The 27,788-nt window shown below is 54.9% G+C and overlaps 2 protein-coding genes across 3 annotated transcripts in view; both read right to left on the bottom strand.

Moving 5' to 3' along the window:
• Positions 1-1,566: 1,566 nt before the first annotated feature.
• Positions 1,567-27,705, bottom strand: SPOCK2 (SPARC (osteonectin), cwcv and kazal like domains proteoglycan 2). Of its 2 annotated transcripts, XM_006181153.3 has the most exons (11): positions 27,302-27,699; positions 13,559-13,567; positions 13,144-13,189; positions 12,770-12,884; positions 11,294-11,408; positions 9,712-9,826; positions 9,169-9,288; positions 8,472-8,690; positions 6,875-6,937; positions 5,406-5,543; positions 1,567-5,290 (listed from the first exon to the last, which is right to left on the bottom strand). In XM_006181153.3, exons 1-11 carry the CDS (start codon positions 27,488-27,490, stop codon positions 5,145-5,147), a joined length of 1,275 nt encoding a protein of 424 aa, XP_006181215.1. In that variant the 5' UTR covers positions 27,491-27,699; the 3' UTR covers positions 1,567-5,144. The 2 variants fall into 2 exon arrangements, with proteins under 2 accessions (XP_006181215.1, XP_014411739.1); XM_014556253.2 differs by lacking the exon at positions 13,559-13,567 and having other exon boundaries at positions 27,302-27,705.
• The window catches only part of ASCC1 (activating signal cointegrator 1 complex subunit 1), an 87,770-nt gene continuing 87,634 nt past the window's right edge, over positions 27,653-27,788 (bottom strand). Inside the window, exon 11 of the transcript XR_004316061.1 lies at positions 27,653-27,788. The gene's annotated coding sequence lies outside the window, so the exon portion shown is untranslated.

Genomic DNA, 27,788 nt, shown 5'->3' with positions numbered 1-27,788 from the left:
AAAACCTCCTGGCTGCTGCCGTTGAACTGCCCTGCAGGCCTCACACTGCCCCTACCCAGAGATGAGGGCCCCATTCTGGCTCCCCACAGGCTTATTCCCGCCCTGGTCTCTCGCATGTCCTGTCCTCCGACGGACATGCACAGCTTCTGTCTGCTTGGCCTGGAAGCACACAACTGCCTGCATATCAGCATCACCTGGGAACCTGTCCCACACAGTACAGTGACGGCCCCAACCTAGAACAACAAAATCGGAACCTCTGTGGGTGGGCAGTGGGGGCCTGGACTCCCCCAGATGATTCTGATGTGCAGCCAGGGTTGAGCCACAAGGTAATTCCTACCCATGTAGGGGGCTGAGCTAAAGTCCCATTCCTCCGGGAAGCCTTCCTGAACTTACCCCTGTGCAGGTGACCCTTCTCCTCTGAGGGCCTGTGGGCCATACAAGGAACAGTCAGTGGGCACTGATGGCAGCCTGCTTTGTGTGGGATGGTAATTTGGAAGCAGAATCCAGGCTTTGTCCTTTGAGAGCTGCATATCCTTGGTCAAGTTACCAAAACTGAGGCTCAGTTTCCTCATCTACAAAATGGACATTAATAATAGTACCTACCTCACGGGCCGGTATGAGATGCTTCCACTGACCAATCCAACCTCATGAACCCCACACTTTCCCATGGCTCCTCTATTTCCAAAACCACAGGTTCCCACAAATCCATCAAGTGAACCAGTTTCCAGGGGTCTCCATCTCCACTTCCAGCCTACTTTCTCCTGCATCCTGAGTGCTGGGAGCAGCTCCTGAGCAAGTCACATTCCTCATTCTTCCTTCCAGAAAGACTCCTGAGTCTCCAGGTCTGACCTTGCAGGTGGCAGTGAGAAACAACAAAGGGCAGAAAACCAGCCCACATGGCCTCCACCCCCTAGGTCACTCCTCTTCCTTAGGAATCCATTCTAGCCAGCCAGGCAGAGTCTGCCCCAGCTCTGGGCTGGCACAGGGGGCATAACTAGACACCTATGCAGGGTTGTCACTGCTGAGCAAGCACTTCCACGTGACCCTTGTGAGATGACTTCTCATCTGCAGATGACTTGACCAAAGTGGCGGTTAGCAAGTTCTAGGCCTAGAGTTGAGAATCACAAGAAATTGGAAACAAAAGAAATATCTAAAAATAGGAAAAATGGTTAAGTTCATTCGAGTACATCCATATTCTGGAATATCATGCAACTATTACTCATGTCTTCAGATAATTTTTAATGACGGGGGAAATGTTCATAACAGGCTGGACGAAAATAAGTAGGACCTAGAGTTTGATCTCTGCTTTGTGATATAGCTGTATTTACTGGCAGATCTACAAATATAAACTGCACATATATTTGCAATAATACCCAAAGTGTTTCTAAGTTGCTCCTGGTGCTCCCCTCAATGAATCAGGCCCCTCCTCACAGCCCCACCCTCTCGAAGGTCTAATGTTATGAAGGCGAATAAGCGAAGCGTGATGGCCACAAGCCTGTACCCTGGGACCTCATTTTATGAAAAATGACATCAAGGCGGGGAAATAATCAGAGTAGTGCCAGTAGGTGGTGTTTATAAAGTTTTTATTTTCCGTTTTCTTAAAAATAACATTTGATTTCCTTTATGCATGTGTGAAGTGTACTTGTTTCCTTAGGCTGAGTTAATAGGCAGATAAAGACAACACGAGGCGGGGTCCCCAAGTGGAGGCGGGGTTGGGGGTGAGGGGAAGGGGGGCACAGGGGAGAGAGAGAGGGTGGGGTGACCCACGGGACGCTAGAGTGCCCATCAATGCACAGACACGGTCTAACACTTTGTTTTTCGATTTTTTTTAAAAGACATCTAAAATTACTGAGAGATACGATTTCAGCACTTAAATATACAGACGGAAATCCAAGCACTTGAACACAATTCTTAACTCTAAGCTCAGTTATTGCACATAACACAGTTTAAGTAGGCTTCAGGCTATAAAGCAATTTGCTCTGCTTGGGACTTCCTTGGATGTCTCGAGTCTCCTTCTGCAACCCCAGTGTCTCTTCCCTTTGACCCTTGCCAGCCCACAGCCTCAGGACGACGCCAGGGGTCAGTGGATTAGCCATCATTCTCCCCAAGGGCTGAGAGTGAGGCTGGGGTGAAATGGAGGGTTCCCATGTTGATCCCAATGGATCCCCACCTACTCAGAGGTGAAGCTGAAAGCAGATGGAGCTCATGAGAGGCTGAGTGGGCAGGCAGGCTGGTGCGAGGAAGGAAGTGTGACCACTGGCCACATGTGGTCACAGCCCCAGGGGGCCAACACCCCCTCATGCTCTCATCAGCGTGGCCTCCCTCCTCCTCCTTCCTGAGCTCCCACACCTCCTCCCTCATTGCCCCTGAACCCTTTCTGAGTGGTCTCCCAAGGCACATGTGTTCGCTCCAACTCTAACCTCCCCTATCTGAGACACACCTGTCCCTCCCAGACCCACGTGCAAGCACGTCTGGGGCAGCCAAGGGCAGCTCCGGGGCCAGGCAAGAAACTTCTTTGAAAATTCAGTTGAGCTCTTTCCACAGGGCCTGAATTCCGCTGCCTGCCTAAAGCAGGGGAGTGGGGACAGGACAGAGAGAGGACACCGAGTACAGGGACATGGGAGGGACTGGGTGGCAGGCAGCTTGGTCAGGGGGCACAAGTCTGAGGAGCTAAGGAGGGACCACCTTGCAACCTGGCTCAAGAGGAAACCTGCAGTTGGTCTGCCAAGTCACTCGGAGGCCTTCAGTCCACTGGGCACAAGCTACTTGGTCTGGCTTTGGGGGGCCTCAGTCCCCGAGAGTGGAGTGAAAAGCAGCGTAGGGGCTTCAGAGACAGGGCAAGGCTGGACCCCTGAGTCCCACCGGGGTCTAGTTTCGCGCTTTTGCTTTCTTTCTACAAACATATTTACAAGGTCATAAAAACGTGCACGACCAGAAGACCCAGGGACACAGAGGGGACATGTGACCCCAGAAGGGGAGGGTGGCAGCGAAAGGAGAAGGCCACGCCTCCTTCTCTACCCCTCCCCACCCCAGAACACCCCAGCAGCCCCAGTGCTGCCCCAGGGGACAGTTCCAGAAGTCTGAGCCAGGGCAGAGGGAAGAGACAGACAGACTCCAATCCTAGCAAGAGCAGGAAGTTTCAAGTAGCTCTGAGAGGAGAGGCTGCTCAGAGAGCAGAGGGCTGACGTGGACCGTTGGTGTTTCCCTGAACTGAGCCGGGGACCAGAGGGAGGAGGGGGTGGGAGGACGGAGTGGGGAGAGGGGAGACGGGACGCGGGGGATCTGGAACATTGCGACACCTTAATGACCAGAACTGTGCTGCAGAATGAGAAGCGGTTCATGGGGCTAACTGGAGTTTCGTTATTTCCCCCAAGGGAGGACTTGGAAGATGTTGATTCCAGGGTGGAGTCAAGAGGTGGATGGGTGAAGTTCTTCCATAAAGTCCAACAGAAGCAGCGGACTCTGCAGAAGCCACGGAGCCGGGCTGGGGTGCTTGCCCAGGACCCCACACCTGCCACCACCCAGCACACAGAGTGCCCCTCCTCACATGCCAGGTGCCCAGGGATGGTCCCTAGGCTCACACACATGTACACACACACACACACACACACACACACACACACACATGCATGCACTGTGCTCACCACACAATGAAGGTCATCAGAGGCCCAAATCCAGGTAAGAAATTCTTTACCAAAGGCTAAGAAATTTTGATTTCAACAGGGAGAACTGGATAGAGTTTAAAAAAAAAAAAACCCATGGGGTGTCTTCTCATCCACCCTGGCTCCTGCCTGGTAAGGAGATTTGGGGGACCAGTGAGGTGTGGCCTCAGATTCTGGTTGCCTCAGACCTGTTCCCTCTGACTTTTCACAACCCCAAACACCTCAACTTGGAGAAGCCCCTCCGCCAGAGTGGCCCTAGGGGACCCTCAGAGGGGACAGAGGGAGAGCCCAGGGGCTGGGAGGAGTGGGGCTGGAAATGGCCTGTCCTGAGGAGGAGAGATAGGGAAATGTCATGGTCTCCGAGGGCAGAAGGCTGCAGCTCCCCACCACTCCTTCACAGGGTCTCAGGGATGCTTTTGGTTGGTCTGGATGGGAAAGGAGCACTTATTAAGGGGTCGCAGAGGAGGTGCGTGCACACACACACATTACTGGCTAAGACCTTGCTTTCTGATCCTGGGCTCCTGGAATGGGCCAGGGGACCCCAGCAAGGGGTATGGGGGCAGGTGTGGCCCTCACAGGGCCAGGAGGACCTCACCTGCATCACAACTGCCTGCTGCCTCCACAGAACTGTCCAGGCCAGGCCCCCACCTGGGAGCCAGAGCTGTTCCAGGGTCTGACATTCAGGGCTGCCCTGACTCCACACCCAAGAGCTCTGCCTGGATCTACAAAAGCAGACTCTCCTTGCCAAGCTGACCCCTTCTCCCCATCACCGCCCACCGCCCTACGCTCCTCTCCCAACAGCTTGGCAAGGCCATTCCCTGCCCTGACTCTCACTTTCCACCCCCAGCTCCTTCCCAGCCACCTGTGCTCACACTGGCTTGAGTTAGAGTCCAGCAAAGGGAAAGGGCTCTCTAAGGTGGGTGTCCTGGCTCATTTAGTCTGAGCCCGGGGGGGGGGTACATCACAACTAAATCAGCCAGCAGACAGCTCCCTGCCCTCCCTCCCTTCTGCCATGGGGACTCATTTCACAGGCCAGAGCTTGACTCCAGAAGAGGGAGGGAGAAGGGCAGGGGCCAGAGAAGACAGGGCTGGCTGAGGCGAGGGTAGCAAATCAGGACAAGGGATCCCAAGGCGTCAGGGCAGGACTGGATGGGGCTGGGGGGCTGGCAGGGGGCATCTCACTTAATCAGTTTTGACCTTGCTGTGTGTGTATGAGTGTGAATGTGTTTTAAAATCAACAAATGGAGAGAAAACTACAAGGAAGCCAATGTGTGGACCAAGGACACGTTGGTCAGTGCATGCCACGCACACACACACTCACACTCACACACACACTCACACATCCAGTCCTCTCTGGTAGAGCCAGGTCCTTCCAACTGTATTTTCCCAATCCATTTGTAAGCTGCCTGCTTCTGTGCAGGTCTCTGCTGGCCCATCCCCCGGCCGTTGGCACCCTGGCCTGCCACGGTGCCCACGGGCCCTCTACCAGATGTAGCCTCCGTCATCCGCCTCGCCTGCCTCGCCCTCCTCCTCCTCCGCCTCCTCGCCTGCTTCCTCCGTCTCCTTCTCTTCCTCGTCCTCCCAGCCAACACCGCTCCCGAAGTCCCCTGAGAAGCCCACGATGTCGTCTGTGAGGGGGACAAGCCAAGGGGCAGGTTAGGACCCTGCTGGCTGCCTCACCCCCACCAGCAGGGAATCCCGCCTCGAGGCCCTAGCTAGGCCCTCGCTGCTGCTGGCCCTTACCACAGTCGGGGCTCCCGTGCATGCGGGTGCCGGTCAGCTCCAGGCCCAGCTGGTCCACACACCAGCAGTCACCGCTGCTCTGGTCACACTGCATCTTCCGGTAGTAGCCGTCCTCATCGCAGCTTGGGATGAAGACTCCTGAATGGGGCAGGCCCGAGGGTTCAGAGCAGGGCTTTGGGGTGGAGCCTGGGGTGCACAGGGGCCCAGAACCCACCAGAGCCCAGCCAGTCCAGGTAATAACCACCCAAAAAGTCCAGATGTCCAGGGCTGGATGCCAGCATTTCTTTCAGCTCAACCCACCAGAAACAAGAAAACCACCTGCTCAGCCCCCTCGAGGGCTCCCATCCATCCCCACGGTTCGCAAGTCCTATGGGATAGCCAGTCTGACCTCATCGTGCTGGGAGCCCTCGGTGTTACGGCCACTCCTCTGCCTGGCTGACCCCTGTCCACAACGCCCAGGCTTCTCCTCCCAGCCCTCTGACTCTGACCTGCCTTCAGGGCCCATCCACTTTCCCTCAGGCCTCGGAGCAGCTGCTCCTCTGTCCACTCAAAGGTGTCTGCTGACATCTCCACTTTGGAGCTCTAGAGATAGACTCTGCCTACTTGGGGGTGGGGGCTGAGATATGTAAAAATGATAACACCCGGCACCACAGGACGGGCGCCCTAGGCCCAGCACGTACGCTGTGTGCGCCAGGAATGCAGACCAGACAGGACTGCAGCCAGGAGGAAGATCCTGGCTTCCTGGCAGAAGTGGCACTAATGCCAGCCCCTACAGGCCACTGGGCTCTCGGTCCATATGGCTTTGCAGGAGGTTCCAGTGTCTGGTTTCAGGTGCAATGGTCTCATCGCCCCGTTAAATGCCAAGCTGCACTCAGGAGCTATGAGCCCTTAGACCTCTGTGATCCCCAGGCTGGCTTCTGTCCACTGTGCTCTCCTTCAGCATCATGAGTACACAAGCCACAACTGGTCACTCTGTCTTTCTGGTCTGTCAACTGGTGTGTTGTGTTTCCCCAAGTAGCCTGCATGCTTTATGAGGCCAGGGATCAAGTCTCTCCTGCCCATCGGTTCTGACCTGGGCTGGATTGGCTGTTCTCTCTCCAGGGCTGGCACGCAAGAGTTTGCTTGAGAACATGAGTATCTGCTGGTGGGGTGGGGCTCCTTCGAGCTTTGCATACATCCCTGCTGAACTGAATTGAATGGAGGGGTCTAGGAACCTTCTGTAGCCCCACCTCCAGCCCCGGCAGGAACAGGCACAAAATTAGGCACAAAATTAAAACACACTTTTTGAGGGGCCAGTTGGAAGACCTTGGCCTACTGGCTAAAAACAAGAAGAGGGTTTCCCTCTCCTGTCTTCCCAGGCCGGGGCCTTCTTGGGCTCAGCATCTTCCATGATACCCAGGGACTGGAACCTCCGGGCCTCAGAGGAACACTGAGGCACCTGCCTCCCCTTCTGAGCCCAGCCCCCTCACCTGGCTTCTTCTTGGCCGCTTCCTGGATCTGGATGCGCTCCAGCTCCGCCAGGCAGGGAGGCTCTGAGGGAAGAGAAGCAGTCTCTGATGAGGGCCGTCCCACGGTGCTGGGAAGACTCCCTGAGTGCTACCACAAGGCTTAGACATCCAGGCAGGGGGCTGTGCACAATGAAAATTCCTGGGCTCTGACACAGGGCTGCCCCACAGGGGTGGTGGGATGCACTGATCCTTCTAAGGTCCCCCAAAGTGACACAGGGATAAGAACACCCAGGGTCCGATTGGGGGAGGCTGTGGGATGGGCTGAAGTTGCCAAGAAGCCCAGGGCTCTCTGAGGGTGTCAGGAACTCATGGGATGAGTAAACAGGATTCAGAAGAGAAGGTGGGGTGAAGGCACAGATTCTCCAGGGTGAGAGGCCCTGGAGGAAAAGTAAGACTAGAGGGAACATTAGACGGGAGCCTGAAAATAACTGGCAGCCAAATCTAACTTGTCTGTGACCTTGAGAAGTCCCCGAGCTCTTCCCAGAGGGAGCCCTGGCAGATTGCAAAATGAGATCAGTTCCCAGCCTCCTGCCCGAGAAGGCTGCTGTACAGAACGGACAGAACGTGCTTCAAAGGGCTGGGAAGTAAAAGCACTGGGGCTGTGCAGATAGCACAGAAGATCTGTGCAGAGGGATTTGTGATTTACTGCTCTGCACCCAGATGTTCTCACTTTATCCTCACAACTGTCTCTGAAGTCTTGTTATCTCCCAGTTCAGATGAAGAAACTGAACTTGGAAAGATTCAGTTGCCTGCCCAGGGCCCCAGACCAGCATGTGGCAGAGCCCTAGCAGAGGCCTCAGCCTCGAGCCACAGGTGCTGTGACTCTCCCCCAACACGGCCACAGCTGGAACCAGGCCAAACACCAGAGGCAGAGCACCTCCGGGCCGGGCTGGTCAGCTGACCCCTCAGTTCCCCATCGACGGTAGTTACCACTTGGCCTAGGTGATCTCTAAGCACAAGTCCCACTCTAGTTCAGGATATACAAAGCTGGCGAATGACACCATATCTCTAAGGCTAAAGATCACCTACATAGTCACATATTTGGGGCAAATACTGTGAGATGGGCCCCAAAGTGGAAACATTGAGAAGCCAAGGTAGCTTCAGCTTCAGGATCCCTCAGCCCCTTCTGAGCCTGCCAAGGGGCCCTAGAAATGTTACATTTGCAGTTTCTTTTTTTTTTTTTTTTAATGGAAGTACTGGGGATTGAATTCAGGAACTCATGTATGCTAAGCATATGCTCTACTGCTGAGCTATATCCACTCTCTACATTTGTAGTTTTTAATACCCTTCCTTAAAGAAGGCCTCTGAAAGCGCATACACTTCAGAACCCACAAAATCCACGCTGTTGCCTGCCGAGCAAGGGAGTTCAAATGCTGGTTTCCCTGGGCTCCAGCAGATGAGGTTCTGAGAGAATGCAGGAAGTAGGGAGCGCTGGAGGAGTCCTGGGCCTGAGAAGGTAGCCAAGAAGGAGCCACTCCGACTCCCAAAGAGAGCCTGGAGCGAGGGGCAGGGCCTACACAGCAGAGCTGGACTGGGGCTGGGGAAGGGGCACACTCACTCTCCCTCCAGAAGCAGAAGCACCACTCAGCGGTGGAGACACGGCCATCCTTGTAGGTGTCGCAGGAGTTGAAGAAGGGGCGGATGCAGACCTCATACTTGTCCAGGTTGATGGCAGCCAGTTCCATCTGGTCCAGGAAGAGGTCGGCACTGGTGTCCAGCTTGGAGAACATCCAGCCGATGGAGTCCTTGCAGCTGGCTCCCAGGCTCTTGTCCAGCCCTAGGGAGAAGGCTGCAGTTCAGACCTGCTCAAGGTAAACAGCTCCATCTCTCTGTCCATCCATCCCTCCACCTCTCCATCAGCCCCAGCCCTCTGTTCAGGGTCAGAGCAGCTCAGAATCTAACCATGGCTGAAGGCCCATCCCTCTGCCTCTGCATAGACTGCATCCAAACCAGTCAAAACCCTGTTTAGAAAGCCCTTGAGGGAAAATAATTCTTTACCCTCCCTTAGCTACCCAGTTCAGGGTTTAGCTTCCTTCCACCCATTTTAAGAAGCTCTTTCCATGGGCTAATTTGAATCTCTCCTGTCTGGCTGATGCCCACCTTCTTTTGTTCTGTGGTTTAAGCTCTTTGAGGGGCTCAGAGTCTAGCAGGAGGGAGCAAAAGGTGGGTGTTCTCAGTGCAGCTAGGTGGCCCCAATGCACACCTGTCTCCCCATCTCCCGCCCTCCTCCCAGACAGAGCCATCAGCTCCTGTACCACTGGGTGGGCTGGCCCCGCTGCTGGCTGAACCGTTCTGCTTGGAGTTCTCATGAAGGAGCTGGAACCAATCCCGCAGCCGATCCCCCAGGTCAGCCAGGTCCTGACCCGTGCACGTCTCTGCAGGCAGAACAGGAGAAAGGGGTGGAGGATGAAGGTGGGGTGAAGCAGTAAGCATGGTCCCAGCTTGGGGTGCTGCTGCCCTACAGGCCAGGGGGCTGGGTGGTGGTCAAGGACGCCAGAGGAGAGTTGGAAATCAGAGGCTCTCCCATCTTCCTCTTCCACCTCACTCCCCAGCACTGAAAACACACAGTAAGGGCTCCCTGTGATGAGGCCTGAGCCCTCCTGACCTGTGTAAACCAGACCTACAGCCCCACAGGTTTCTCAGGCCTGTCCCTGTTGCTGCCACTTCCTTCGTGCTGCAAACCTCTCGTATCATCCCAGGGTCCTGCAGGGAGTGCCCCAGGGGCCCTGGAGGTGAGCCGCCCCCCACTCCCAGCCTGGCTGTGGCCCAGCACTCGCTACCTGGTTTGCCATCATTACCTGGTTTGCCATCGGTGGTGGAGGTGGCGGCCTGCTCTGTAGGGCAGGGGCAGGGGCCCTCGCATCTCACCGTCAGCTGCTTGCTGCTCAGGCACGCCTGCTGCTCCAGCTTACACTGCATGACAAGGAAGGTTGGGCTGAGGGACGTGAGGCACTGCTGGGGGTACCCTCCAGCCCACCCCGCAGCCACATCTGCCTTCCCCGTTGGAGACTGCAGGGACAGACCCATGAACAGCCCAGAGGGGCCATCCTAGTCCCTCTGGAGGCCACGGGTGCACAGAGGTCAGGGGCAACAGGCCCCTCCCTTCATGGCCTTCCCAGTCACCTCCGCAGCTCTCCTGATAACAAACAGCTACTGGCTATTGAACGTCCGCTAATTCCTTGGCCTTTACTGAAAAAACACTCTGCTGCAGCTGTTAGTCAGTTTCCGAGAGGGGCTCATCTGTCCCTTGCCTTCAGAGCATTTTCCCCGGTCTCATCTGGTTTCTCCCCGTGGGATGACTGCTCATAAGAAGTGGGTCATCATGGCATTTTACATCATCTCACCTGGTCCCCGACAGCTCTGTGAGGGAGGAATTGTGTTTCTCATGCTCAGCAGAGAACACAGAAGCTCAGGGAGGCCCAGTGACTCAGTCAAGGCCATGCGGCTGGGATGGATGCCAGACCTCCCCATAACCTTCACCTCCCCACTGAGCAGCGCCAGGACCCTCAGACCACAGCCTCCTGCCCAAACCTCGCTTTGCCCTTGGTGTGGTGTGACATAGGGCTCTCCTTCTTCCTCTATCAGCTCTGCCTGCCTTCGCTGCAATTCCCCTCCACCCTGCCTCCTCCATGCAACTTCAGCCTCCCTGCTTATTCTCTCTCCCTCTCTTCTCCCAGGGTGACCTCATCCCGTCCCCAACTTCAACCATCACCCACTGCGGTGACTCTTAAATCTGTATCCCACCCCAAAAGGGTTCCTAAGCCTCGGAACCCAACCCCAGCTAACAGTCCATGCCCTCCAAACACAGAGCAACTCCTCACTTCTAGGAGAAGCGTTCACAATCAGTCCCTGCATTTCCATGGTACTTTAAAGTTTATACAATGCTTTCACAAATACTGTCTCATTTAACCCTCACCAAAATCCCATAAACTGGGTATTTGTTCCCCCAACCACTGTTTCCTCCCACATCATCATCTCATGGAGAATTAACTTCCTCCTGCCCCAGAATGCCTGGTACTTGCTGGTGAAGTATCCTCTCCACGTGGCAATCCGCCCATGGAAAGATTTCAACCCCCAACACCTGGACGGCAGAGCTCCTTCCTTCCACTGCCCTCGGTACTTTCATGAACCTCACCTACTCTGACTTACAGTTACTTGCCTCTTCCAGGCCCTGCCCGCCACTGCACCTGCCCAAGGTCAGGGCAGGGTCTGGCTCAGACTCTTGGGCAGCCCAGCCCAAGGCTCAGTGCCCCTAGTGTGGTGGACCACACTGAGTGCGCTGACCCCACGTCAGCACCGGGAGCCCCACAGAAGGCCTGGCTGAGCTCCTGGTAGCTTCAGGTGTACCCCACCCACCCCACCTGGGGCAGGGCTCCTCACCACCGAGCTGTAAGTGTGGCCATCAGAGCCGCAGACCGAGGCGAGCTGGGCCATGTGACAGGGCTTACACACGGTGTCTTTGTTTCCATGGAGTTTCAGGGCAGGCTGCTTGATCCTACAGGAGGAGCAAGATGGAAGAGCACAGGGATGGAGGCAAAAATGAGAGAGGGATAAGGGAAGGGAGGGTTCAGAAGATTGGTTCCAACAAGAAGCCGTTGTTGCAGAGCTATGGAAGATGCAGCTGCCTCCCTGTCCCTGACCACCCTCCCATCACCCCAGCCAGATCCTCCCCTAGCTCATAAGGGTAGAAGCCCCAGGGCAGAGTACAGACCCCAGCTTCCCCTTTCCAGCTGGGCTTTCAGGCTGCAACTCCAGGTTCAGCTGGAATGGCGTCACACTGGCATAAGGGGTCAGACCAAATGAGGTTGCAAACTGCCAGCCTGCCAGCCACATGTGTCCTGTAGATTCATTTTGTTTGACCACCAGGAGGTTTGTTTTTAACTGGGTTATTCACCAACATTTGCAAAATGGAAGAGTTCACATAAAAACCTGGATTCCTGGCCTAGGTGAAATGGAAGATATGGAAGTCCTGGTCCTGACTTTCCCCAGGGCCTTGGCTCACCAGAGTGGTCTGCCACCAAGCTCCCTTCATGCATTTCCATTACCTGTCAGGCCCCTACAGGCATCTAAGATTGCAACCCCGATACTCTGGTCTCTGATTCTATGATTCCCCAGGAGTCGTGGAGTCAGGGAGGGTCTTGTCCTTGGGCTGGAGCTAAGGCCTCAAATGCCCCTCACGCCTTCCCTCCTCTGAGAGCCTCAGAAGCTACAACCTTAAATATTTCATGAGGTCGTTCCATGTCAGAGCTGGAAGGAACCTCAAACTATCTGGACCAAGCTATTTGTCTTATGGATATGGACACCAAGGCCCAAAGAGATGTGCATTGCCCTGTGTCCCACTATTTGGTGACTAATCTCATACAGTGTAGTGGTTTTGAATGATGTCCACAGATTCTTTGACTCTCCTCCCTTCAACAGATGGAGCCTAATTCCCCTCCCCTAGAGTGTGGCAGTACTTATGACTCACTCCTAACAAACAGAAGTGGCAGAAGTAACAATGCATGACTTCTGGGATGTCATAAATGACATTGTGGCTTTCTTCTTGATCTCTCTTCCTTGGATGACTCACCTTACAGGAAACGAGCTGCCATGTTGTGAGGACACTCAAGCATCCTTATGAAGAGGTCCACTTGACTAGGGCCAACAGCCAAGGGAGTGCGCTCAGAAGTGAATCCTCCAGCCCCAGTCCAGCCTTCAGATGATGCAGTCTCAGCCAGCATGTTAACTATAACCTCCTGACAGTCTTTGAGCCAGAACCAGTCCAACAGAACCGGTCCAATAGAACCATGTCTGATTCCTGGCCTTCAGAAACTGTGTGAGATAATACACATTCGTATGATCACCCAAGGCCCTCACCTGTGCTCTAGCTTCTTGCGGCTGATGCACATGGCCCGCTGGTAGCCCTGGGCGATGCACACCTTGTGACGGCTGCACTTCACCTTCTGGCAGGGGTCCTTGGTGGTGTCCAGGGCTGTAGGGACACAGGGTGAGGACACAAGTCACCTGGGAACCAGTGCCAGAGAGCCCAGGAACCCCCAGCCCCACTTCTCAGCTGGAAAGCCCCTCTCTCCAGCAGCCATTGGTAACCAGAGTTCCTAAGCTCAGAAGTCCTACCCCTATCAGGGCCTGGCTCCCCAAAGAGCCTCCAAGGCCACAGTCAGGACTTGCCCTCTGGTCTCAAGTCCTCAAGGGTGTCAGTCATCTTCCCCTATCTGGGAGGGGCAGGTTACCTTCATCTCCTTGTTGATTGTCCTCCCAGCTCTTGATGTAGTCATCCTAGAGGACAGAGTGGGTGAGGGAGAAGTGAAGGGCTAAGATTTACATCCTAGAGCTGAACTTCAGCTCCAGGACCAACAGAAGAGATAGCTGGCTCACTGCTGCCACATGCCAATTGCCATCATCCTTGTGGCTTCCCAGATGACTCCTGTCCACCCAGGCCCTGCCAGCTCCCTCCCCCAGAATCTAACCCCCTAAACCAATGTCCAGAATCCCTTCCAGCTTCTCCCGTAAGTTTCTTATCCCCCATGCCCCTCCCATGCAGGATACTTCAGGGAAGGAGAAATCAGGGTGAGGCTGCAGAGGGAGAAAGGGAGTAGGGTGTGCAGCTGCAGATACATAAGCAGTGGAGCCCCAGGCAGTACTCACCTCCACCTCCTGGGGATCGGGAAGCAGCAGCAGACCACAGGCAATGGAGCAGGAGGAGAGAGGGAGAGATGAGGATTTCAGTGTGAGGCCCACCCTCAGACCACATGGTCCCAGAGCTCCCGAGGCCACATCATGTGATTGGACAGTGGGCAATGGTCTTTAATGGCCACAGTTCTCTGACCTCTATGGCCTCCAATTGGAGGACAGTATTCCTATGTCTTTACTACAGACAGCTTCAGATCTGGGCCCACTCAGGGCTGGCCCTAGGAGCAGTAGAGGTGAGACCCATGGCTTTGAGAGTGAGGCCCATCCCTCTACTGGAGGCTCTGAAGCTGGTCCCAATGGCCCAGCCCCGCTTCTACCATCAGGACGGATGTCTGAGGGGCCCACACATCCTGGGAACAGTGATTCTCATGCCTGGGCCCTCGTTGTTCCAGAAATGCCACTCTCTCCCCTGGCCAGGGTCCTCCCTTGGCAGTTTCCTCCCCTGACACCTGCCTACTGTGAGAGTGAGGCAGGAAAGACCTCTCCTCTGGGCTGCATGAGGACTATTTTTCACTCAAGGTGTGACTTTCCTGCAGAGCTCAGATGGTGCCCTGAGAGACAGAGGAGCTAGAGCCCCTCCCAATGGCTTCCTCAGTTACCACCATCCAGCTCCAAATCCTCAGACTCAGACGGTCCTAAGAAAGTCCTCTGATGTCATGTGTCCCAGGCCCCTCTGTGTGCAGGAGAGGCCGGGAAGCCCAGAGACAAGAAATGATCTGACCCAGGTCCCACCACCTCAGAACCCCGGTCTCCCAAAGCCCAGCACAGACCTCTCTTCCTCCCCTGGGCCTGTGGACCCCACAGTGGTCAGAGGCCGAGCAGCTCCCACCTAGCCTAGCTCACTGGCACAAACCCCAGCTCATTCCAGTTTCCCTACTTTCCCCTGTGGGGCAAAGACAGCTGGTGAAAACCAGCAAACAGCTCCCAAGGAGTTCCTGGTGGCAGCTCCAGCAGGCATGGTGGCAGGGAGCTTCTCAGGACTGGAGGAAGCAATGCCCAGGAGACAGCTGCTGGCCTCCTCTGGATGGGGCTCCAGGCACCAGGGGGCAGGGGACAGGAGGAGCCACGGGCAGCTGCTCCCCCCATCCTGAGTCCCATCCAAGGATCAGTGCTGTGCTAGATGGGGGCAAAGGCCCCACTGTGGGGAAGGGGCCAGATCCCTGTCAGGTCAGGGGAAGAGGCATGGGGCTCCTGCGCCAGAGGGCACCCCAATGGGGGCAGCACAAAGGAGGGCACCCACAGGGCTCTGAGGTCTCTGATGTGTCCCCCAAAAGTTGACAAGCATCAGAGGAACAGGCAGGGGTAAGAGCACTTATCAACATTGCCTCCTGGGCAGAGGCCAGAAAGGGACCAGGCTGAGCAGGCAGTTGGCATCACACCCAGGTAGAGCATGCTGTGGTCAGGTGTGCACTTGAGTGTGTGCTTCTGCACACGTGTGTGCAGTCCACTGGGCCTTCGGTGCACATGTGCACGCTCACAGGCCTGTGCCCTAGAGCTCGTATGTGTGCAGGTATGTGTGTCCTCGTCTGTGAGCCTCTGCAAACATGCACACATGTGGAGCAACAGTGTGTGCTGGGTGTTTGTAGGAAAGGATACTTCAAGGCAGTTCACCCAATGCCAGATGCTTTTTATCTACAAATGAAGTAACAAAGGCCACTTCTGAGAGCAGCCTCCAGTTTCAAACGTGGAGGCCAGGGCTCTCCCTTGGCTTGGCCTTCCTGCCTCTTCCTCAGAGAGAGGCCCAGGTGGGATGGGAAGGAAGTGGGGAGGGCAAGAGACCAGCGGACATCTCCCTGTGAGGGCCTGGCTGGCAAGGCCTCTGCTGTCTCTGTCTTGCTTTCACGTGTGTCTCTGAGCATCTATTTGTCCACCTCCCCTTCTCTCCTCTCTCTTTCTCCCTCTCCCCCTTCACTCTGCCCACACCTGCCCCCACATACATGTCCAAGCAGCCAAGTGTCCCGCAGTCCTTGGGCCCAGGAGCAGGCAGGAGGAAGCCCACAGGTGGGACTTCTGGGGAACCTGGCCTGGGCAGCCCTCTGGGCACTGGACAGACCAGCCCAGGCTCCTGGCTCAGGCACCTACCCGATTCCAGAGGGCATGGCCAGAGCCTTCTTGAGCCCCTGGGTCAGCTTCTAAGGAGACCGCAGGGCAGCTGACAGGGAACCCAGGCACCATTTCTTTCGTTTGCCAGGGCCAAAAGCAGCAGCTCTGACCCAGCCCTTCTTCTCCAGGAACTCGTCAGGGTGGAGGGGTCTGTTCCCTGGTGTCCACTCCACCACAGATGGGAAACGAGGCTGAGAGTGACCAAGTGGCAGAGCCCAGGGTTACAAGGTTGGGGCAAAAGTAGGAACTGGTCTCCATTGAGTTGGGGTCTCCCCATCAGCTTCATTATTCTCTGGGAGGGGAGTGGGCGTGAGGCTGTGAAGAGGATGGGGGAAGTGGCTGGTGTGAGTCACCTTCCCTCAGCCAACAAGGTCTCTGTGCCCCCGGACCCCCTACACCTGAACTGGAGCAGGGAGGGCCTCGATGCCTGCTCACTCGCTCCCACACTCCGGCCCTGCCTTAACCTCCAACAAGGCTGGGAGCAGAAGCCTTTGGGACTCAGTGCAAAGCAGGTTCTCAAAGGATCAATACCAAGAACTTCTGACTAGAAATCCAGGTGGAAGTGGGGAGAGGGAAGAGAGGGCTCTAAGGAAGGGGCTTTCACCATCCGGCTGCCTGTTAGAGCCCTGGTGGGAAAGAGCCATCTCCATCCGCTTGAGGGTCAGACTCCTTCCCCTGGTTTGGGATACAGGGACGGAGCCCCTTCTGTATACAAGCATCGCCCTGGGTTTTAGCTAAGCTCCTTGTCTCCAGTGTGGTGGCTGAGGCTGGGGGAATCCTAAGTGGTTCTGAATCCCAGAAGAATGGGAGCAGCCGGCCAGAGAGCGGGATGAGGAGGAGAGAGGGCCCTGGAGTCACACAGAAGCCCGCGCCTGGCTGCCAGCACACCCGAGGCAAGACCTTGGCCTGAAGGAGCTCAGCAGCTATGTCCCGGGACCACCTGGAGATTAAAGGAGAGGGTGTGTGAGGGGTGCCTGGTGTCCACAAAGTACTCAAACGGAGGCTGTTGTGGCAGAAGAAGAGACCAGAGACTTCAGGTGGAGAAAATGCTGGAGGGGCAGGAAATGGGCAGGGAGAGGCCACACGAGGAGCCCCTGCAAGTGCAGAAGGAAGAGGCCACCACCCAGAGAGCAGAGACCAGGGAAGGTGTGAGAGGAGTGGCCACCAAGGGGTCTCGGTGGGGGGCAGAGCATGATGAGGAAGTCCTGTGGGTGGCATTGGAATGGCTGCTCTGGGGGCGCAGCCCAGGGACACACTGAGGAGCCCCCAGGTCAGCTGTGGGTTGGTCCATCTATAAGCTGAAAAAGAGGTGTTTGTTGGCAAGTGTGAGTAATGCCTTTCAACACAGTGGTGTCTATTTATGGCACCCAAGTGGGCTCATTAGCAATTGTGAGAAACGGTCTGATAAAGGCACCAGGGTCTTCTAAGGAAACAGGAGGCCAAGTTCTGCCCTGGCTCTGCTGCCAGTCAACCCTGTCCCTCCCTGAGTAACAGGGATTTGGAAGGGCCCATCTCCAGTACTCTGGGGCCAGGGTCAGGTCGGAGGGGAGACGGGCCATAGGCCGAGATCCAAAGTTCTAGGCAAAGGAAGAGCCATCTATTTTACCTTGTTAGTAGAACGAACCATGACCAGCCCTGTACCCAGTGGTGCTCAGCACAGGGCAGGCACGTGGGAAGGGATTAGGGATGTACAAGTGCACCATGGCATGTATTTCGTGATGTTTTAAATTAAGTCCTCTTCACATATGTCTGTCTTCCTTTTATTCTCCCACTCGTGTAAATTGGGCAAGACAGACAGGATCAGCCCCACAAAAAATGAGAAACCTGAGGCTCAGAGAGGCAGGGCAACAGGCCAAAGGTCCCAAGACAGATGAGGAGCCAGGCCAGGACTCCCCTTCCTGACACAACCCTCTATGAGGAACAGTCTTGAACTGGGAGGAGCCAGGGGAACAGGTAGAGAAGAACTGCAACCTGGAGTCTGCCCTAAACTTGGTTCACTGTGTGTCCTCAGCAAGTCACCTGCCCTCCTGGGGTGACACGTCCTCTTCTGTGTCCTGTGGGTGCCTCTCAGCAATGGCTGCACATTGGAACCGCGGGTAGAGCTTTTTAAACCCTCCACCGTCCAAGCACCACCTGAGCCCACTGGGCGGCGGCTCCCAGGGCACCCCTGGTGCTTGTAGGCAGGCAGCTGAGTGAGCCCACAGCGACAGCTCTCAGGTGTAAGGTCCTTCCAGTTCTGCCTCCCGTGTCTAATGCTTTTATCTTCTCTGGCTGCTTCACCTTTCACATGGGGCCTCAGGGAGGAAAAGGAGCTGCTATTCTCCACCCTCTGAGAGCAACTCACACAAGGCAGATACTCAGGCCCGCTTGCTGGAACCCGACTCCTGATTTCCAACTCCAGGCCTTTTCCTTTGGAGCACACATCAATCCACCCTCCTCTAGTTTATGACATCAAGCCAAGTCCTGTCCACCTCCTACTGTCCCTCTGGCCTGCCCTCCCCTCACCACGACCACTGGTCCCACCCTGCCAACCCTGCCTCAATTACTGCAGCATCTCCTCTGAGCTCTCCCTGCCCCCGACCGTCTTCCATACCCTGCAGCCACAGGGATCTTTCTAGAACATAATCCTGATCATGTTTCTCCCTGCTTAAAATCCTTCACTGAATATACAACTTGCTTTCATTTTGAAAAAAAAAAAAAATGTTTGAAGGTGACTAGGTAAAAAGGATTTGTACCAAAATGTTAACAGTAGTTTCCTCTGGGGGAGAGGAATACAGAGAATTTCAGCATCTTTCTGCCTTTTCCCAAGTTTCCAAAATTTCTATAATGAACATGTATTATGTAATGAAGGTGAAAAAAATAAATATATTTTTTAAACCCTCACTGGTTCCCGGTCACCTACAGAAGAAAATCCACCTTCTTTTGATCTGTTCCTGGCTAGTCCAGCCCCATGCCCTTCCAGCAGATGTTTCAGCCTGGCCAGACTTTGGCACAGCCTTCTCCCGTCTTGGGAACTTGTGTTTGCATCCAGCCCCCGAACTTCTATTCATCTTTCAAAACCTGGCTCAGGCACTGTCTTCCCTAACCCCACCCCATATCTAGCTTTTCTTCAGGTAGACTGCATCTGGTAGAAGTTTATTATTTCTCTGGTTACACCAAGCAATGCCATTGCTCCTGCCTAATTTAGATGACCAGTTCCTTGTAGGTACAGACCATACAAAGTTCACCTGTCTGTGCCAAGCACCTGGCAGAGAGTAAAAGTACCCTAATAATAGCTAACATCTCTCAGCAGTTACCATGTGGGAGGCATTATGCTAAGCACTTTATACCCACTCGCTCGTTGGAATCTTCATAACAATTTAAGAGAAAAATTACTATTATTATCCCATTTCTCAGGTGATAAAATTGCCTGGAGAGGTTAAGTGATTTATGCAGGATCACACATCAAAAAGCACAACAAAAGAGTACTGGCACCCCCAGAACTGAGATTCCCGAACTGTGCTCCTAACCAGGGTTCTGTATTGCTCTGTAAATAGCAGATAAAGAAAGTTCCAAGCCAGGGGCTGGGCCCAGGAAGCCCAATCTCAGCCCATGGATGGTTTCTCCCACCACACCAGCTCTGCTCCAACCCCCAGGCAGGGGGTCCTGCAGCCAGAGCAGAGGGATTGGCAGTGGTGGGAGAAGACACCTGGGGACCCCCCTTCTCCAAGCATTTTCCAGAACCCCTCTCACATGCCCCTGGTTCGGCTGGTTTGGAGCTAACCCATCTCCCGCTTTGATCTCAGCAGCTCAGCCCCGTTGCCATGGAGACAGGGCCCACTGTGCCAAGCTGGGGGAGAGATGGTGGTGAGTGCGCAGGCCTAGCCAGGCTTAGGGGGCACATGCTGGGTGTTTCCAAGGGCTGTTTACTTCCTGTCATTTTAATTAGCACCCAAATCACCAGCTCACTTCACAGCTTGAATTAACCCAATCTCTCCCAGCCTCTCCACCTGGTTGGGGAGGATGGTATGCAGCAGTGAATCAAGCAAAAGAGCAGCACCCCAGGGCTAGAAATCACCTGGGCAAATCTCCATTTACCTCTTTACAGCACAGGTGAGGGGGAGGCTGACACCCCTGCCCCAAACCCAACGTGGAATCAGGGCACTGGGTATTCGCTTGGCCTGGCCTCTGACTGCTAACAAGAGCCTTGCCCTTGCTGGACCCCCCCTCCTTTGCCCTCCTCCCTGGAAGGCCCCGGTGTGGTAATGGCTGTGAGACTGTAAGAGCACTTTGTAAACTGTGAAGCTGTCTACATTCAAAAGCCACAAAACAGGACCAATAAGGCCGGGTTCTTTGGCACACACGGTGGGAGCCTGGGAAACAAGGTGGGCAGGAGGCACTTCCAGGTCTCACAGTCACCAGGGGCCTCGAGTGCAGACTTTTGATGTCATCTCCAAATGAGGATCTACGGCCAGAGGCACCTGGACAGTACCAAAAGATGTTCATCATGAGACTTTAAAGAAACCACAACTTAAAAAAGTTTTTTCGTTTTTTTCTTAGTGGGGAGGGGAGTAATTAGTTTTATTTATTTATTTAATGGAGGTACTGGGGAATTGAACCTAGGACCTCAAGCATGCAAGGCATGCGCTCTGCCACTGAGCTATATACCCTCCCCACAAAACCACAACTTTTGTAACCCTCTTATGGCATTTCTTCATTTTTCAATAGACCAAGAACCTGTAGAAATGGAAGTGGGCTGGGCCTCCCTCGACCCATGAAAGGCCCTGTAGCTGGCAATATTTTTGCCTCATTCCTTAGGCGAAGGGAACTCTGAGAGAACCCAGCCCCCCGAGAAGGCCCAGGAGTGGGGGAGCTTGTGACCGGGGGCTCCTCCTGCCCCTCCCTGCAAACAGCTGGGGAGCACAGAGGGAGGGACCCAGAAAGGAATGAGGAAGGGTGAAGAACGGGCCTCCTGGCTCCTTCTCAGCTGAGGCCTGACACCCCCATCACAGGCCCAGGCAGAAGGCGCAGAGGAGGCTGGGAGGGGAGGCAGTCACTACATATTTGCCCCTCTCTCAGAGGGCGCGGCTGAGACTGTGTGATGCCTGGACAAACAGACGGAGACAGGTATCTGGCAGACTCCCCACCTCCCACCTCCTCTCCCCTCAGAGGAATTTCCTTGGAGGATAAAAATGTGCTTACCACTCTCTGCATGCCAGGAGCTCTACCTGGCCTCACATATGCCCACGCCAACACCCCCAACCCCAGATTCTGTCTCCACCGCTTGGGGCACCTCAGGCCATGACCCCAGTCCCTGGGTTTCTGGTCCAGGTGGCAGCTCCAGGGGGCCGTAGAAGGCAGAGAACAGGGAAGAGGTACAGGGGAGAGGGGGCTTGGAGTTCTGTTCTGAGCTGCTTCAGGACCTCCGTTCCCTTTCTGGAGCGTGAGTCGGGGGTAAGATTTAAATCTCAGGGATTTCTGAGGAGGGCCAGAGACTGGAGCTGAGGAAACCAAGGCACGGGATAGTGAAAGAGCATGAGGCCGTGAGGGGAGAGGGGTTCTCAGATGTCTGATCTGTTTCTTTACCTATAAAATGTGGGGGCTCAGTGCTTAGTGCCAAATGCTCCTGAGGCTCCACAGATGGCCCTCCCAACTCTCCCAAACTGAGACTTTGACAAGAGGGAAAAGGAGCCTGATTAAGTTCAGACTCTTCCACCTCCTCTGACCTGAGCAAGGGAAAAGGGATCAGGGAAGGAGTCAGCAGGTTGCATCTAACTAAGCAGGAGTAAGATACCGGCCAGGCCTGGCTCATCTTTCCTGCTATGTGCAGCCCTGACCTCTTCTCAGATGCTGGGGACGAGAGTTGCAGGGACAGGACGCCCTGCCTCAGGGAACCTGGTCTCCACCTGAGGGAGCTCACCTACCTGCAGGTCTGATGGAGGGGCGGCCTTCTCTGTGGGCCCACTGAAGTGGGGGGAAACTCTGAGCCCCCTACTCCTAGGCAAAAAGGGGAGGGTGGCTGCAGCCAAGTCCAGGCCCACAGACACAGGGGAGAACAGGGAGGCCTAGGGAACAATCTTCCTTCACAGCATCATTCATTCCCTTATCCTACAAATGAATCATTGGAGAGTCAGGGTGCTGGGGTTCTAGTCGTGATTGTCCCAATGTCTCAAGGTCCCCAAATAACCAGCATGGCTCAGCCCAGAGCCCCAGCTCCCCCTTTGCCCTCTGCCACCTAAGCCCACAGTGCTGCTTCCTGGAGAAAAGAGGGAGGTGCTCAGAGGACAGGGTAGTTAAGATCTTTTCTGGCTCTCACATCCCACAGCACATACTTTATACTGAGCACCTACTATGTGCACATAAACCCCATGCAATGCTCTGAGGATGGGCTGGTAAGGTCACAAAGCAGTCTGTCCCCAGACCCTGCCTTCAGGGACTTGCCTTGGGAGGAACGTGATAAACACATATTTAAAATACCAACAGGAGGACTCTTGAGATGCAAGCCCATGGTGTAAGCAATGCCACGAGCAGCACCAATATGTGCCAAATGAGTTTATGGCCAAAAACTGTTGCAGGAGCCCCAAGGAAGGGGGTCAGAGGCTGGGTCATTGTGAAAATCATATCACCCTACAGCTTGCAGCTGGGCCTGGTTCTGCCCACCAAAATTAGACATATTTTCTTTGTGTACAGACCTAAGAAGACCCACATTACACCTGCAGGGAAACATACAGCAGCAGTGCCCATCCCCGGCTTGGTGTTGGCCCCAGGTTGCCACCAGGCCTCATTTCCCATGTTTCTTAGTCTCTAGTTAATACATACCCTACCCTAATATAGTCATAGATACTTCCTCAAGAGGACAAAGAATATCCCTTCCCTAAACCCAAAGCCTTGCTGTCCAGCCTGTGGCAGGGGTGGGGTCGGGTGGGTGAGGTATGTTGTGCAGGTGGAGGAGCTATTGATGGGCCTCAGTGCCATCTGCCTGGAGTCACAGACTGATAAGGACTGTCCATTAAACCAAGGGGGAGATCAAGGGCCAGAAACGTGACATGGCTCCCCCAAGAAGGCATGCCCTGGGCCTTAGGGTTTGAGGCAGGCTAGAGCTCTTCTACTCCTCCAACAGCTTTCTGACCTTCTACAGAATGGAGGAGGTGGTGACGGCTGGCCATCCTCTTCAGACAGCCCGGACGCCAAGAGAAGCATAAAACAGCCTCTCTAGGTGAAGAGGGCCCTTCTCTCGCTCTCTTCCCAAGGATCAGAGCCCCGCTGGGCGTACAAGAGTCCCTCACTGTGCTGATACCACTGTGGGCGATGCCAGCCCCTCCAGTGTGGGAGAGGGTTTGCAACCAGGGTGGAGGAGGAGGCCAGGACCCAGCCTCCCATCCCCAAACCCCAAAGATGGAATCCATTCTGATCCGTTCTGGGGTTCTTCTTACACACCCACACTTACCCGCAAACATCTGTGAAACTCATTCCCACACCTGCACTGGTTTAGGTGTGGAGGGGAGGGGGAAGGGTGGGATGGTAACAAGTGAGCCCCTTATTGGCTATATTTGTGGCTGAAACTTGCTACTGGCCTACTTGGTGTTCAGATCTGCAGTGAGTGAGTGAATTAGTGAACATACATCGATGTCGTTCTCATGGAGACGGATGCATGGTGTGGACTAGCCCCAGAGAGGCTGATACATCTGGTAGTTTTTCTAGGGGGCTGGAGGGTATTGCCTGAAATGGATGCCCTCCAGCCCTCCCACAAGATGCCTTCATGTTTATACAACTGTTTCCATCTTCTAGACTGAAACTGAAGTTCAGAGAGGTCATGTAATGTACCTGGCATCACATGGCCATGCAGTGCAGGGTCAGAACCTGAACCCAGATCTCCCAACTTCCAGACCAGAGCTCTCCCAGCACCCTGCGCTCCTGCCTCTCTTGGGTGGACAGCTGCCTCTGGAGAGTCGCTAAGCCGAGAGGTATGGAGCAGGCTGGTGGCAGGCTCCCAAAGACACTGAGAGCCTGGTCCACCCTCCTAGGAGGTACTACTCCTGCCCAGGACATCCTTAAGCTCACAGGGCACAAGCCAGGGTAGACTGTTTCTTTCCATTTCCACTGAGGGTTAGCCTAGATTTCTTTGAAAAGCAAAATTGAGTTAGATGACCTGGATTCAAATCCCAGCTCTGCCGCTTACTAGCTATTTTACTGTGGATGAGATACTCAGCTTGTGCCTCTGTTTCTTCAACCAAACAGGGATGGACTCTAAAGTAATGATAACTACCTCACAGATCATTGTGGGGCACAAGAGGCAGCACGTATAGAATGCTGACCACAGGGACAGACAGAGGTAAGCACTCACTGCAACCAGTGATTCCACATTTATTAACTGTGTGCCTCCCAGGTGCCAAGCACTGTGCTAGACACTCATAAACATAATTAAAATTTAATAGAAATGGAGTATAAAGCAGAGAAAAGCCAAGAAGAAAAAGAACAGTCAGTGCTGCCCAGCTAGCTCTTGGATGCTGTGTAATGGACCTGTCTCCTCTCAAGTGTCCATTTCTATGAGGACCTGGATGCTTTGTTCCAAAGACTGCAGTAAAATCCCACCCACTTCTTCAGGGAGTGAATCTGGAGATGGATGCACCGAAGAGCAGGGCTCCAAAAATTCCAGGCCTGCCCAGCACAGAACACAGCCAGATCCCCATCTCCTCTGACTTGAAATTCCCTCCTCCCCAGCAGCAAGGCACCAGGCATTAGAAGAGATCTATCCACACACATGTGAGAGCCCTGCGCCCACTGGAGGGGAGGATTACTCTGCCGATAAATCCTTGACAGGCCCCTACCTCCCCAGTAATCCTAGCGCTCAGAGAAAGAATGCTAAGCTGAAGTCCCTGCTAACCAGCTCAGACCAATTCCAAGCTGGAGCAACGGCCCACGCTTTCCTTCCCTTCTTCGTTCTCCTGACCCTTTCGATGTCACTCCCTCCATCTCCCCACAGCAATTCGGTCCACACCATTTAATGAGACATTTTTCTCTCCCACGCTACTAACTCCTTGGTCCTATTCCCCCAAAATATTCCACTCTTCCTGCTTACCTCCCTTCCACCCAAAGTGGGGGCCCTCCACCACTTTGTGATTGATTATCAACAAGATTTAGGTTCAACCTGGCAATGCCTTAGAGGTTCAAAAGAAACTCCTATCTCTCTTTCCAGGAGCCAAGGAGCATATTTTCAAGAAAGCCTGTCTGATAAAATGTACGTAAAGCCCATTGCTACTGTGCCCAAAGAGAGGGCCTTCAGTCCCTAGGGTGGGAAGTGGGGCCTCTACTAACAAGGGAGGGATAAGAAATGCCTGCAGTCCTGGCACAGTCCCTGTGTAGTCTGTGCACTGCACAACTCCAGGGGGCGCCATTTGCACAGAGGCACCCCTGGAGTCATCAATGCAGTGGCTCTGAGCTAGCAGTCTCCTGCATTTCTGCAGAAGCTGCCAAAGGATCCCCAGAGCCAGGACCCCCTGCCCAGCCTTCCTTGTCTTCCTTCTCTCCCTGAACCTGTTCTCCCACAGGGCTACTTTAAATGGGGTTTTAGAATAAATCTCCCTTATAAGAGCCTGAGGCCATTCAAACCAATCCGTGCCCTGAAGTTTCCATGAATCTTATGGGGAAAGTCCTGCAGGATTTCAATCTAGAGCCTTTCTTCTAAGCATGGGAGGAAAGGGGAAGTGACTGGCACCAATACAGGAAGACAGGTGGGCAGCTCTGTGCCAGGGGGTCAAGTAGTCGGTCATTTATCCTCACCCACAGAGTAGGCTATTGGAAATAGGTGGATGAAGGGAGACAGAGAGGAATCGTTTCTTTTTAAACTTTTACTCTTCTGATTAAGCATTTCTTTTCCCTCTGACCTTCACCAGTCCATTCTGGAAGGTCCAACAGCCAGCAAGTCAGAGGGAGGCCTGGACCAGTGACACATGGATTCTGGATGGGCTGGCCTGCTGTCGCCCCCTCACTGCTGTGGCCGGGCTGCTTCCCAGGCAGCGGCAGGAGACTGCAGTTAATCTGTGCTGGGCCTGCAGGGGACTCAGGAAAAGCCTTGCTGGACCAGCCATGGGGTGGGGCAAACCACCCACCCTGAGGCCCAGGCCACTGAGGCCTGAGAACCAGGTAGAAAGCAAGCCTTTCTGATGAATTACAACCTACAAGTTTGACTCTGGAGATAACGAGTCACTTGTCTCACGGTAACAAAAAGATGCGTATTTCTGCCTCTTTCCATCATTTGGCTGGGTATCATATGAGGCATGTGTGTTTTAACATTGCTAAGTAACTTCTGGAAGTACACAATTTAAGACAAGATAAGAAAGGTCACGATGTAGCTGTGTTATGCTAGGTGGGTCCGTGAGAGTATCTGGGGAATGTGGAGCAAGAATTGGGGTCGCAGAAGAGGCTCTCTGGGGACAGGTACCAGCATTCCTCTCCTCCAGAGCATCCGGGCCCATCCCCCACCTCACACCCCCACCCCGCCCCTCTTCTCTGGGTCCCAGCCACGCCCTCTGCCCTCCCAACTCCTACTTCCCCTACTGGGAACACAGCAGCCTTCGGTTTCCCTTCTGATCTACAGGTGCCTGTAAACAAAGTGCTGCAGCGCCGCTGGCTCCTCCGCAGCCGCCTCCCCATCCCCCACCCTGCAAAGTTCGGCCCAAGGTTAAGCCGGGGTTCCGGTGGGCGTCCACGAGGGGTTCCCAGACCCAGCTTCTGGGCTCTCCCCTCTGCTTTTCAGGTCCACTGGGCTACAGAGTCTTCCCTCTGGAGTTGCGCCCCCTCTTCTGGGCTGCGCAGCCCCATGAAAGGTGGGTCCTGGAAAACCAGCTTCCCTTCGTCCTCGCGTCCCTCTGCAAGGGGACCCTAGACCTGGCCCTGGCGGCCACCCAGAAGTGGCCTCTGGTATTTTCACTGCCTTCACCGCCCCTCATCCCGGACACGCCTTTCACCATCCCGCCTTATGAGGATTGCTAGGCTCCCCCCTCCGCCCCCGCCAACACCAACCACAGGCTCTGTCCCCTTCTGTTTCCCCTCCCCCAAAGCCCAAGATGGGAACAGAGGGCAAGCGGAAGACGATGCTACCTTCCCCGCCGGCCCCACCCAGACCTGTCCCTTCTGCAATGGCCCGTATGTGAAGCCTGCAGCATCTACCCAGTCGCGGGCACACCTAGGGGTGGTACACCCCCCCAAAACAGAAGGGGAGTAGGTCGGAGGCCCAGCTCAAGCCAGGGCCCCCGCTCCACCCTCCCTGCACCCCCTTGCATCCAGCACCACTCTTGCATCCCGCACCCGTCTCCACACCCAGCCTGAACCGGAGACCCTGTGGTTAGCGCGCGCCCGCTGAACAACTCCTTGCCGGGACTCGCCTAAGGCGGGTGTGGGACTGTGGGTCCTAAGCCTGCCAGCTCCCGGGCCGAGGGAAGGGGGAACACAGGGAAAGATGGGTGCGCGTTGTTTACTCTGTGTGCAATTATTAGCCCGCTGGGCTGCGGGAGCCTGTAACTGCGACGTGCAGCCGCTGCTCCCAGCCCCGGGGTCTCTGCTACAAAGCTCACTCCCCAAACCCCTACCCCGGCCCTCGCGGCCCTGCATACTCACGTCTCGGAAGCGGTTCCAGTGCTTGATCTTGCCGCTGTACTGCGAGATGGACGACAGCCATTGCTCGTCCTCCATGAAATTGCCGGGTGTCTCGCCCTCCTTGAGCCCTTTGGCGTTGCCTTCGGCCAGGGCGGCTGCGGCGAGGAGCAGCAGCGGCAGCGCCAGCCGCCCGCAGCCCGGAGCGCGCATCGTGGTCTGGGTTTGACCTGGGGAGGGGGTCTTGACTTCTGCAGTATTTTAATGTCCTTCCTCCCACCCAGCAGTTGGCGAAGCAAATGCCGTTGTCTTCCTCAGCCTTCCTCCTGCGGTCTGATTCCGGTGACAGACGGATAGTGGGTCGCGGCTGAAATGTGACCTGGTTAGGAGATGCACTTGTCTGAAAAAGCCCAGGGCTGGACGTGGAGAGGAAGAGAGAATCAGAGAGGCTGCGCCAGCAGGGGCCGTGTCTGTAACTGTAGCATCAGCATCACGTTTGACATCATCATAC

This window comes from Camelus ferus, chromosome 29 (genome assembly GCF_009834535.1).
Source record: "Camelus ferus isolate YT-003-E chromosome 29, BCGSAC_Cfer_1.0, whole genome shotgun sequence".
NCBI classification, from domain to species: Eukaryota; Metazoa; Chordata; class Mammalia; order Artiodactyla; family Camelidae; genus Camelus; species Camelus ferus.
Note: the sequence above shows the minus strand (reverse complement) of the source record. Positions and strands in the feature narration are given on the sequence as shown.